This window comes from Oncorhynchus mykiss, chromosome 30, assembly GCF_057628025.1.
Source record: "Oncorhynchus mykiss isolate SJ-2025 chromosome 30, ASM5762802v1, whole genome shotgun sequence".
NCBI classification, from domain to species: Eukaryota; Metazoa; Chordata; class Actinopteri; order Salmoniformes; family Salmonidae; genus Oncorhynchus; species Oncorhynchus mykiss.
The window spans coordinates 23867266-23880470 of record NC_143051.1 but is presented as its reverse complement, the minus strand read 5'-3'; the positions used below and the strand labels follow the sequence as shown (position 1 = coordinate 23880470).

General features: G+C 44.7%; 1 protein-coding gene across 1 annotated transcript; it reads left to right on the top strand.

Moving 5' to 3' along the window:
• The first annotated feature begins 702 nt into the window (after positions 1 to 702).
• On the top strand, positions 703 to 11903 carry LOC110488136 (glycoprotein-N-acetylgalactosamine 3-beta-galactosyltransferase 1-like). Its single transcript, XM_036971732.2, has 3 exons — positions 703 to 987; positions 7148 to 7812; positions 11139 to 11903. The coding sequence occupies exons 1-3, from the start codon at positions 819 to 821 to the stop codon at positions 11313 to 11315; spliced, it is 1011 nt and encodes a 336-aa protein (XP_036827627.1). The 5' UTR covers positions 703 to 818; the 3' UTR covers positions 11316 to 11903.
• Positions 11904 to 13205: the final 1302 nt, after the last annotated feature.

Sequence of the window (13205 nt, the reverse complement as noted above, 5' to 3'; positions counted from 1 at the left end):
CAAAGTTGTTATTTATTTTAAAAAATGACATTTTTATTTGAGTTCCCTCCCCCAAAGAGAAAGAGAAAAAAATAGGGGCGACACTGACTAAATCGATTTTTGTTTCCTAGAACATTCTCGTGATTGCAGATAAATGTATGAAAGCACGATCCGTATACCGTTCGTTCAATATCCGAATTTAAACAACAAATACGGATACCATTTGTATCAGTGGATATGATCATGCACAGACTGAAAATGTGTCAATTATAGCCTACTAGCGCACATACATACTCGCAGTCTCGTCATCAGATGTATCAGACATGGCAAAATTCAGACAAACTGCTTGGTAACATTCCATGCATGAGTATAGGAGGTACCTGATAAACCATGAGTTCACCTGCCTATAAAACTCACTCCCACCGCTATGTGCTCTTACTCTTGTCAATCCATGCTTCTATGCGTTATCCACAATCAGAGGAGAATATTTGTGTTAAACCTTTTTGTATGAACAGGTAAGCCCGTTTTCTTCCAGTAAAAATTACCAACGATAATATCAAAATATTTAAATATCAAAATGTTGCAAAATGTGTTATTGTAACTTTAAAAGTAACAGTAACTTTGATTGAGAGTCATTATTACAATCCTTTATTTTAAATACATCCCCACTTGTAAAGGGATCTTGAACATGATAGCACAATCAACGTCAGTTGTATATTGTATATAGCATATTTGCAAATTATTTTTGACAGGTTGGAATTAACAAGTGTTTGTTCACCTGCCCTAACTCACTTATTTTTTTGTATCACTCACAGGGTTTGGTCTGAAAGAGGGGAATTATGATCACTCTTTCACTGGTACCCTTTGTGTCTGGGCTGTGTATAGGATTTCTGTCTATTCAATACATTGTTTACTCAGACACCAGCACTGCAAAACCAGCTGTTTTCTCACTGGGTAACTCCAGTGGAGTTCATAATGACAAAAGGGTTCCAAGACACATGCACTCAGGTAATTGACTTCTGAATATCCATTCACTGCATTTTATTTGTGGCTTTCTTAATCCCAATATTGTAGTAAAATGTTATTCATCAAAAACGAATGTAATGTAAACAAATGCGTTTTGAGGTTTTCTCCACTTGCTATGACGATGTAAGGTCTAAGTAGAAAGCTTTTTTTGTGTGTGTGAGAGAATCTTCTAACATCTGTGATTCCTGAAAGAATTCTGGTTCCAAGATGCCAGTGGATAAGAGCACAGTGCTGGGAACACTACTGTTCGGGGTTTGATTCCTGCATAGGCCATATGCAGTTGTTTCAATGACAACCAAATACTTTGGATAAAGTACAGTTTCCCAAACTCGGTCCTGGCCCCCCAACAAAAAAACGTGGGTGCCCTATCACTACACAGCTGATTCAAATACAGTGCCTTCAGAAAGTATTCACACCCCTTGACTTTTTCCACATTTTGTTGTGTTACAGCCTGATTTAAAATGGATGAAATTGAGATTTTGTGTCACTGCCCTACACACAATACCCCATAATGTCACAGTGGAATTATGCTTTTAGACATTTTTACAAATGTATAAAAAATGAATAGCTGAAATGTTTTGAAAAGTTCAAATGTGCTTAAGAAGTCACAAAATAAATTAATGGACTCACTCTGTGTGCAATAAGTGTTTAACATGATTTTTGGTACCTCAGTCAAGCAGTGAAGTTGAAACATAGATTCAACCACAAAGGCCAGGGAAGTTTTCCAATGCCTAGCAAAGAAGGAAACCCCACCTATTGGTAGATGGGTAAAAACAAAAATCTGACATTGAATATCCCTTTGAGCATCGAGAAGTTATTAATTACACATTGGATTGTGTATCAATACACCCAGTCACTACAAAGATACAGGCGTCCCTCCTAACTCAGCTGCCAGAGAGGAAGGAAACCGCTAAATGTTGGAATATTGCTGTGGAGACTTGCTTCCATTAAGCCACAAGAGCATTAGTGAGGTCGGCACTGATGTTGGTCGATTAGGCCTGGTTTACAGTCGACGTTCCAATTTATCCCACAGGTGTAAGATGGAGTTGAGTTCAGGGCTCTGTTCAGGCCAGTCAAGTTCTTCCACACCGGTCTCGACAAACCATTTCTGTATGGACCTTGCTTTGTTCACGGGGGCAATGTCATGCTGAAACAGGACAGGGCCTTACCCAAACTGTTGCCACAAAGTTGAACACACAGAATCATTTAGATTGTCATTGTACAGAATGTACATATAGGTAAGGATAAAGTAACTAGTCAAGAAGATAGATAATTAACAGTAACAGCTGTAATGTCTGCTTCCAACTCACATGCTCTGTCACGCCCTGATCTGTTTCACCTGTCCTTGTGATTGTCTTCACCCCCCCAGGTGTCGTTGTTTTTCCCCAGTGTATTTATCCCTGTTTCCGGTCTTTCTGTGCCAGTTCGTCTTGTGTTTCCAAGTCAACCAGCATTTTTCCTGTTCTCGTGCTATTTGCATTTATCTTTTTTCTAGTCCTCCAGGTTTTGACCCTTACCTCTTTCTGGACTTTGTACCCGCCTGCCTGACCATTCTGCCTGCCTTAACCACGAGCCTGTCTGTCACTCTTTACCTCCTGGACTCTGATCTGGTTTTGACCTTTTGCCTGTCTACAACCATTCTCTTGCCTACTCCTTTTGGATTAATAAACACTGTAAAGCTCCAACAATCTGCCTCTTGTGTCTGCATCTGGATCTCACCTTGTTTCATGATATGCTCAAACCCCACATAGATCCCCTGAATGCAACTCACTCTCCAGATCCCAATCACCTGAATTCTGATCACCTGTTCACACACCTGTGTGTCATTATCACACTATTTAGTTCAGTTTGAGGCACCCCATCATTGTGAGGTATTGTTTTTTTTGTGACACACTTCTATTCAGAGCTCTGTTTCCACCGTAATTTAATCCTCCCGTGTATGATAGTTTTTGCCTGCCTCACTAAAAACGCATTTCGAAAATTCTCTGCCTGTACCTTAGCCTATCGGATATTTAGCAGTCTTACTTCCGGCGCCGACAGAGATAGCCGCCTCGCTTCTCGTTCCTAGGAAACTATGCAGTATTTTTTTTATTTTTATGTGTGTTATTTCTTACATTGTTACCCCAGGAAATCTTAGGTTTTATTACATACAGTCGGGAGGAACTAATGGATGTAAGAGCAACGTCAACTCACCAACATTACAACCAGGAATACGACTTTCCCGAAGCGGATCCTCTGTTTGGTCCACCACCCAGGACAATGGATCGGATCCCAGCCGGTGACACCAAAACAACGGCGCCACAGAAGGGGCAGACGGAGCGGTCTTCTGGTCAGGCTCCGTAGAAGGGCACATCGCACACCGCTCCCGAGCAAACTACTAGCCAATGTCCAGTCTCTTGACAACAAGGTAGACGAAATCCGAGCAAGGGTTGCCTTCCAGAGAGACATCAGAGATCGCAACGTTATTTGTTTCACGGAAACATGGCTCACTCGGGATACGTCAGAGTCGATACAGCCACCCGGCTTCTTCACGCATCACGCCGACAGAAACACACATCTCTCTGGTAAGAAGAAGGGCGGGGGTTTATGCCTTATGATTAACGAGACGTGGTGTGATCATAACAACATACAGGAACTCAAGTCCTTTTGTTCACTCGACTTAGAATTCCCCACAATCAGATGCCGACCACAATATCTTCCAAGAGAATTCTCTTCGATCATAATCACAGTCGTGTATATCCCGCCCAAATCAGACACATCGACTGCCCTGAAAGTACTATATTAAACTCTATGTAAACTGGAAAAAACATCCTGAGGGTGGATTTATTGTAGCTGGGGCTAATCTGAAAACAAGGCTCACAAAATTGTATCAGCATATTAAATGCGTGACCCGGGCTGGCAAAACCCTGAATAATTGTTATTTTAACTTCCGCGACGCATATAAAGCCCTCCCCCACCCTCCTTTTGGAAAATCTGACCACGATTCCATTTAGTTGCTCCCAGCTTATAGACAGAAACTAAAAAAGGTAGCGCCCGTGCTCAGATCTGTTCAATACTGGTCCGAACAATCGGATTCCACGCTTCAAGATTTCTTCGATCACGTGGACTGGGATATGTTCCGCATAGTGTCGGACAATAACATTGATGAATATGCTGATTCGGTGAGCGAGTTTATTAGCAATTGCATCGGTGATGTTGTACCCACAGCGTCTATCAAAACATTACCCAACCAGAAACCGTGGATTGATGGCAGCATTCTCTCAAAACTGAAAGCGTGAACCACTGCTTTTAATCAGGGCAAGGTGACTGGAAACATGACCGATTGCAAACAGTGTAGCTATTCCCTCCGCAAGGCAATCGAATAAGCGAAGCGTCAGTATAGAGAAAAAGTAGAGTCGCAATTCAACGGCTCAGACACGAGAGGTATGTGGCAGGATCTACAGTCAATCACGGACTACAAAAGGAAAACCAGCCCCGTCGCGGACCCCGATGTCTTGCTCCCAGACAAACTAAACAACTTCTTCGCTCACTTTGAGGACAACACTGTGCCACTGACACGGCCCGCAACCAAAACCTGCGGGCTCTCCTTCACTGCAGGCAATGTGAGTAAAACATTTAAACGTGTTAACCCTCGCAAGGCTGCCGGCCCAGACGGCATCCCCAGCCGTGTCCTCAGAGCATGTGCAGACCAGCTGGCTGGTGCGTTTACGGACATATTCAATCAATCCCTATCCCAGTCTGCTATTCCCACACGCTTCAAGAGGGCCACCACTGTTCCTGTTCCCAAGAAAGCGAAGGTAACTGAGCTAAATGACTATCACCCCGTAGCACTCACTTCTGTCATCATGAAGTGCTTTGAGAGACTGGTCAAGGACCATATCACCTCCACCCTACCAGATACCCTAGACCTACTCCAATTTGCTTACCACCCCAATAGGTCCACAGATGACGCAATCACACTGAACACTGCCCTAACCCATCTGGACAAGAGGAATACCTATGTAAGAATGTTGTTCATCGACTACAGCTCGGTATTTAACACCATAGTACCCTCCAAACTCGTCCCTGGGTCTTGCCCCAAACTCGACCCCGGAATGTGCAACTGGGTTCTGGACTTCCTGACAGGCTGCCCCCAGGTGATGAGGGTAGGTAACAACATCTCCACCCCACTGATCCTCAACCCTGTGGCCCCACAAGGGTGCGTTCTCAGCCATCTCCTGTACTCCCTGTTCACCCATGACTGCGTGGCCATGCACGCCTCCAACTCAATCATCAAGTTTGCAGACGACACTACAGTGGTAGGCTTGATTACCAACAACGGCGAGACGGTCTACAGGGAGGAGGTGAGGGCTGCCGGAGTGTGGTGTCAGGAAAATAACCTCACACTCAATGTCAACAGAACAAAGGAGATGATCGTGGACTTCAGGAAACAGTAGAGGGAGCAGCCCCCTATCCACATTGACGGGACAGCAGTGGAGAAGGTGGAAAGTTTTAAGTTCCTTGGTGTACACATCACGGACAAACTTAAATCGTCCACCCACACAGACAGCATGGGGAAGAATGCGCAGCAGCGCCTTTTCATACTCAGGAGGCTGAAGAAATTCGGCTTGTCACCAAAAACACTCAAACTTTTACAGATGCACAATCGAGAGCATCCTGTCGGGCTACATCACCGCCTTGTACGGCAACTGCTCCGCCCACAACCGCAAGGCTCTCCAGGGGGTAGTGAGGTCTGCACAATGCATCACCGGGGGCAAACTACCTGTCCTCCAGGACACCTACACCACCCGATGTCACAGGATGGCCAAAAAGATCATCAAGGACAACAACCACCCGAGCTACTGCCTGTTCACCCCGCTATCATCCAGAAGGCGAGGTCAGTACAGGTGCATCAAAGCGGAGACCGAGAGACTGAAAAACAGCTTCTATCTCACGGCCATCAGACTGTTAAACAGCCATCACTAACATTGAGTGGCTGCTCCCAACACACATCTCTAGCCACTCATCTCTAGCCACTTTAATAATGAAAAATTGATGTAATAAATGTATCACTAGCCACTTTAAACAATGCTACTTTATAAAATGTTTACATACCTTACATTACTCATCTCATATGTATATACTGTACTCTATACCATCTACTGCATCTTGCCTATGCTGTTCGGCCATCGCTCATTCAAATATTTGTTATGTCCATATTCTTATTAATTCCTTTACACTTGTGTGTATAAGGTAGTTGGCGTGAAATTGTTAGATTACTTGTTAGATATTTCTGCATGATCAGAACTAGAAGCACAAGCATTTCGCTACACTCGCATTAACATCTGCTAACCATGTGTATGTGACAACTAAAATTAGATTTGATTTGAAAAGCTGTTCAGGGCCCTGTTGCTTTCAGACTTAGTGCACCAGTACAGCTTGCCATGAAGTAGCAGATAGAACATAACTTTTTAGGGCCTTCCTCTGACACCACCTGGTACAGAGGTCCTGGATGGCAAGCAGCTCGGCCTCAGTGATGTACTGGGCCGTACACACTACCCTCTGTAGCGCCTTGGGGTCAGATGCCAAGCAGTTGCCATACCAAGCTGTGATGCAGCCCGTCAAGATGCTCTCAATGGTGCAGCTGTATACCTTTTAGAGGTTCTGAGGGCCCATGCCAAATCTTTTCAGCCTCCTGAAGCGGAAGAGGTGTTGTCATGCTCTCTTCATGACTGTGTTGGTGTGTGTGTAAACCATGATAATTCCATAGTGATGTGGACACAGAGGAACTTCAAGCTCTCGACCTGCTCCACTACAGCCCTGTCGATGTGGAAGGGTGCAGGCTTGGTCCTCTGTTTCCTGTAGTCCACGATCAGCTCCTTTGTCTTGCTGATGTTGAGGGAGAAGTTGTAGTCCTGGCACCATACTGCTAGGTCTCTGACCTCTTCCCTGTAGGCTGACTCAACGTCGTCGGCAATCAGGCCAACCACCGTTGTGTCGTCAGCAAACTTAATGATGGTGTTGAAATTGTCCGCGGCCACGCAGACGTGGGCGAACAGGGAGTACAGGAGGTGTCTAAGCACGCACCCCAGGACCAAGTTTGGGACACCATGTGCTAATTGACCACACTTTTTATTCATTATTTTTAAATGATCTCTTTCAGATGAGGACAGGAGTGTTGCAGCCAGCCTGTCCCAAAATGTACGAGTACTATGTTGGATCATGACTGGGCCTAAGAACCTGGAGTCCAGAACCAAACACATCCGGGCCACCTGGGGCAAACGATGCAACAAAGTCCTCTACATGAGCTCAGTGGAGACAAAATTCCCCACGGTGGGGCTCAACGTAACTGAGGGACGAGACCAGCTCTACTGGAAGACCATCAGAGCCTTCCAGTACATCTACCAACACCACCGCAACGACTACGACTGGGTCCTCAAAGCCGACGATGACACGTTCGTGGTCATCGAGAACCTCCGACACACATTGTCTAAACAGGACCCGGAGAAGCCTGTATACTTTGGGAGAAGGTTCCGCCCGTTCGTCCAGCAGGGTTACATGAGTGGTGGAGCCGGCTATGTCCTCAGTAAAGAAGCCGTCAGAAGGTTCATCAAGGGATTCGACACTGGGAAATGTTCCCACTTCTCCACCATAGAAGACATGGCTCTAGGGAAGTGTATGGAGACTATGGGTGTGGAGCCGGGGGACTCCAGAGATGTGAAGGGAAGGCAGACGTTTCATCCCTATCCACCACAGAAGTACCTGGTCAAAGAGCCACCCAGAAAACGGCCCTGGTATCTCTTATACGACCACTACAAACCAAGAGAGGTGAGCATAGACTAACCCTAATGAAGTGGACACTTACATCAAGTACGATCATATATATCACTCTATTCAATTATCTTTTCAGGTCTGTATGTGGGTGTGATGCTATCTCCATGCGTAATCTAATCAAATAAAATGTTATTAGTCACATGTGCCGAATACAACAGGTTATTGCTTACTTACGAGCCCCTAACCGGCAGTGCAATTTAAAAAAAAATACAGATTAAAAATAAGAGATAAAAGTAACAAGTAATTAAAGAGGAGAAGTAAAAAATAACATATACAGGGGGGTGCCGGTACAGAGTCAATGTGCGGATGCACCGGTTAGTTGAGGTAGTATGTACATGTAGGTAGAGTTAATTAAAGTGAGTATGCATAGATGACAACAGAGAGTGGTGTGGAGAGGGGAGGGGAGGGGAGGGGCAATGTGAATAGTCTGGGTAGCCATTTGATTAGCTGTTCAGGAGTGTTATGGCTTGGGGGTAGAAGCTGTTTAGAAGCCTCTTGGACCTAGACTTGGCGCTCCGGTACCACTTGCCGTGCGATAGCAGAGAGAACAGTCTATGACTAGGGTGGCTGGAGTCTTTGACAATTTTCAGGGCCTTCCTCTGACACCGCCTGGTAGACCTTACAGTGAATTGCTTACTTACGAGCCCCTAACCGGCAGTGCAATTTAAAAAAAAATACAGATTAAAAATAAGAGATAAAAGTAACAAGTAATTAAAGAGGAGCAGTAAAAAATAACATATACAGGGGGGTGCCGGTACAGAGTCAATGTGCGGATGCACCAGTTAGTTGAGGTAGTATGTACATGTAGGTAGAGTTAATTAAAGTGAGTATGCATAGATGACAACAGAGAGTGGTGTGGAGAGGGGAGGGGAGGGGAGGGGCAATGTGAATAGTCTGGGTAGCCATTTGATTAGCTGTTCAGGAGTGTTATGGCTTGGGGGTAGAAGCTGTTTAGAATCCTCTTGGACCTAGACTTGGCGCTCCGGTACCACTTGCCGTGCGATAGCAGAGAGAACAGTCTATGACTAGGGTGGCTGGAGTCTTTGACAATTTTCAGGGCCTTCCTCTGACACCGCCTGGTATAGAGGTCCTGGATGACAGGAAGCTTGGCCCCAGTGATGTACTGGGCCGTTCGCACTACCCTCTGTAGTGCCTTGCGGTCGGAGGCCGAGCAGTTGCCATACCAGGCAGTGATGCAACCAGTCAGGATTCCCTCGATGGTGCAGCTGTAGAACCTTTTGAGGATCTGAGGACCCATGGCAAATTATTTCAATCTCCTGAGGGGGAATAGGTTTTGTCGTGCCCGCTTTACGACTGTCATGGTGTGCTTGGACCAGTTTGGTGGTGATGTGGACACCAAGGAACTTGAAGCTCTCAACCTGCTCCACTGCTGCCCCGTCAATGAGAATGGGGGCGTGCTCTGTCCTCTTTTTCCTGTAGTCCACAATCATCTCCTTTGTCTTGATCATGTTGAGTGAGAGGTTTTTGTCATGGCACCACAAGGCCAGGTCTCTGACCTCCTCCCTATAGTTTGTCTCGTTGTTGTCTGTGATCAGGCCTTCCACTGTTGTGTCATCGGCAAATGTTATGATGGTGTTGGAGTCGTGCCTGGCCGTGAAGTCATGAGTGAACATGGAGTACAGGAGGGGTCTGAGCACGCACCCCTGAGGGGCCCCTGTGTTGATCAGCGTGGCGGATGTGTTGTTACCTACCCTTACCACCTGTGGGTCGGCCCATCAGGAAGTCCAAGATCCAGTTGCAGAGGGAGGTGGGCAGGTGGGAGATAGGGCTTCCTAAATATAATCCCCAATTAGAGGCAACGATTACCAGCTGCCTCTAATTGGGAACCATACAAAACCACCAACATAGAAATACACATTCTAGAACACCTAGTCACACCCTGACCTAAACCACTATAGAGAATCCAATGGCTCTCTATGGCCAGGGTGTGACAACATGTTGGTATTACAGACTCGGACAGAGGTTGAAAATGTCAGTGAAGACACTTGCCAGTTGGTCAGTGCATGCTCGCAGTACACATCCTGGTAATCCGTCTGGCCCTGCGGCCCTGTGAATGTTGACCTGTCTAAAGGTCTTACATCGGCTGCGGAGAGTGTGATCAGTCTTCCGGTACAGATGGTGCTCTCATGCATGTTTCAGTGTTATTTGCCTCGAATTGAGTATCAAGTTGTTTAGCTCGTCCGGTTGGCTCGTGTCTAGGCAGCTCTAGGCTGGGCTTCTCTTTGTAGTCTGTAATGGTTTGCAGGCCCTGCCACATCCGACGAGCATCAGAGCCGGTGTAGTATGACTCGATCTTAGTCCTGTATTGATGCTTTGTCTGTTTGATGGTTCGTCAGAGTGCATAGCGAGATTTCTTATAAGCTTCCGTGTTAGAGTCCCGCTCCTTGAAAGCGGCAGCTCTATCCTTTAGCTCAGTGTGGATGCTGCCTGTAATCCATGGTTTCTGGTTGGGGTATGTACGGTCACTGTGGTACCCACGTCATCGATGCACTTATTGATGAAGCCAATGACAGATGTGGTGTACTCCTCAATGCCATTGGAGGAATCCCGGAAGATATTCCAGTCTGTACTAGCAAAACAGTCCTGTAACTTAGCATCTGCTTCATCTGACCACTTTTTTATTGATCTAGTCACTGGTGTTTCCTGCTTTATTTTTTTGTTTGTAATCAGGAATCAGGAGGATAGAATTGTGGTCAGATTTGCCAAATGGAGGGCGAGCTTTGTATGTATCTCTGTGTGTGGAGTAAAGGTGATCTAGAGTTCTTTTCCCTCTGGTTGCACATTGAATATGTTGGTAGAAATGAGGTAAAACTGATTTAAGTTTCCCTGCATTAAAGTCCCTGGCTACGAGGAGCGCCGTCTCTGGGTGAGCGTTTTCTTGTTTGCTTATGACGGAATTCAGCTCATTCAATATTATCTTGGTGCCAGCCTCTGACTGTAGTGGTATCTAAACAGCTACAAATAAATGTATTGTGTGTAATGTATTGTGAAAGGTGTCATAGATGCTTTGGGATTAGAATTCAGTGTGTCATGATTATGGCTTATGAGTAGCTAAAGAAAATAATTACTCATGGCTTTGTACTTATTATAAGTAAGTAGCCAAGGTTTGTGCGAGCAGGAAAGGCTCATAAGACAAGAGCCTATATCTTGTTACTGTATCGTGAGGCAGCTTGATGTCTATCGCAGGGCCTTATATAAACACTTGTATAATGTTTTATACAGGCTTAATAAAGCATTTGGCATACTACCTAAACGACTATTAATATACTTAATCAGACTGTCGTTGTTCTTTCCCCCAGGGCCCAGATTGTTGTTCAGATCACATTGTATCATTTCACTACATCTACCCTGTAGAGATGTACACGCTGGAATACTTCACCTATCATCTACGGCCCTATGGATACAAGTACAGGTACAACCCTGATGCTGTAGCGGCTGAAATTGAGAGTAACACCACCACACCTGTCTCTGCTTAATACAGAGATATCACAGAAGGACTACTGCACTGAAGAAATAACTTATTACTGTGTCATGTTTAAATGTCGAAACAACAGCCTGACATTGCCACTTTCTTTGGTAAGCTGAGCAATGAGACTGAGGAAATGGAACCACTCTCAAATTCACTGACATTGTAGTTTTAAACATATTTTGAAGCTATACATTATTTACATAGACAACAAATACATGAACAATAGAGTAATATCGTTTATTTTTGTGACAGGGTGAGACTGTTGAACTAAGCTCATAAGGCATTTGCATATCATTAATCAAATTTGCATTGAGAAGCAAGGAATCTTCCAGACTTTGCCTTTAACTGTAGGCTTGCACTATCGACCACAACTGTTAATCGTATAATCTGTGTAGGTCTTATCTGTACATATGATACAGTGCCTTGCGAAAGTATTCGGTCCCCTTGAACTTTGCGACCTTTTGCCACATTTCAGGCTTCAAACATAAAGATATAAAACTGTATTTTTTTGTGAAGAATCAACAACAAGTGGGACACAATCATGAAGTGGAACGACATTTATTGGATATTTCAAACTTTTTTAACAAATCAAAAACTGAAAAATTGGGCGTGCAAAATTATTCAGCCCCTTTACTTTCAGTGCAGCAAACTCTCTCCAGAAGTTCAGTGAGGATCTCTGAATGATCCAATGTTGACCTAAATGACTAATGATGATAAATACAATCCACCTGTGTGTAATCAAGTCTCCGTATAAATGCACCTGCACTGTGATAGTCTCAGAGGTCCGTTAAAAGCGCAGAGAGCATCATGAAGAACAAGGAACACACCAGGCAGGTCCGAGATACTGTTGTGAAGAAGTTTAAAGCCGGATTTGGATACAAAAAGATTTCCCAAGCTTTAAACATCCCAAGGAGCACTGTGCAAGCGATAATATTGAAATGGAAGGAGTATCAGACCACTGCAAATCTACCAAGACCTGGCCGTCCCTCTAAACTTTCAGCTCATACAAGGAGAAGACTGATCAGAGATGCAGCCAAGAGGCCCATGATCACTCTGGATGAACTGCAGAGATCTACAGCTGAGGTGGGAGACTCTGTCCATAGGACAACAATCAGTTGTATATTGCACAAATCTGGCCTTTATGGAAGAGTGGCAAGAAGAAAGCCATTTCTTAAAGATATCCATAAAAAGTGTCGTTTAAAGTTTGCCGCAAGCCACCTGGGAGACACACCAAACATGTGGAAGAAGGTGCTCTGGTCAGATGAAACCAAAATTTAACTTTTTGGCAACAATGCAAAACGTTATGTTTGGCGTAAAAGCAACACAGCTCATCACCCTGAACACACCATCACCACTGTCAAACATGGTGGTGGCAGCATCATGGTTTGGGCCTGCTTTTCTTCAGCAGGGACAGGGAAGATGGTTAAAATTGATGGGAAGATGGATGGAGCCAAATACAGGACCATTCTGGAAGAAAACCTGATGGAGTCTGCAAAAGACCTGAGACTGGTACGGAGATTTGTCTTCCAACAAGACAATGATCCAAAACATAAAGCAAAATCTACAATGGAATGGTTCAAAAATAAACATATCCAGGTGTTAGAATGGCCAAGTCAAAGTCCAGACCTGAATCCAATCGAGAATCTGTGGAAAGAACTGAAAACTGCTGTTCACAAATGCTCTCCATCCAACCTCACTGAGCTCGAGCTGTTTTGCAAGGAGGAATGGGAAAAAATGTCAGTCTCTCAATGTGCAAAACTGATAGAGACATACCCCAAGCGACTTACAGCTGTAATCGCAGCAAAAGGTGGCGCTACAAAGTATTAACTTAAGGGGGCTGAATAATTTTGCACGCCCAATTTTTCAGTTTTTGATTTGTTAAAAAAGTTTGAAATAT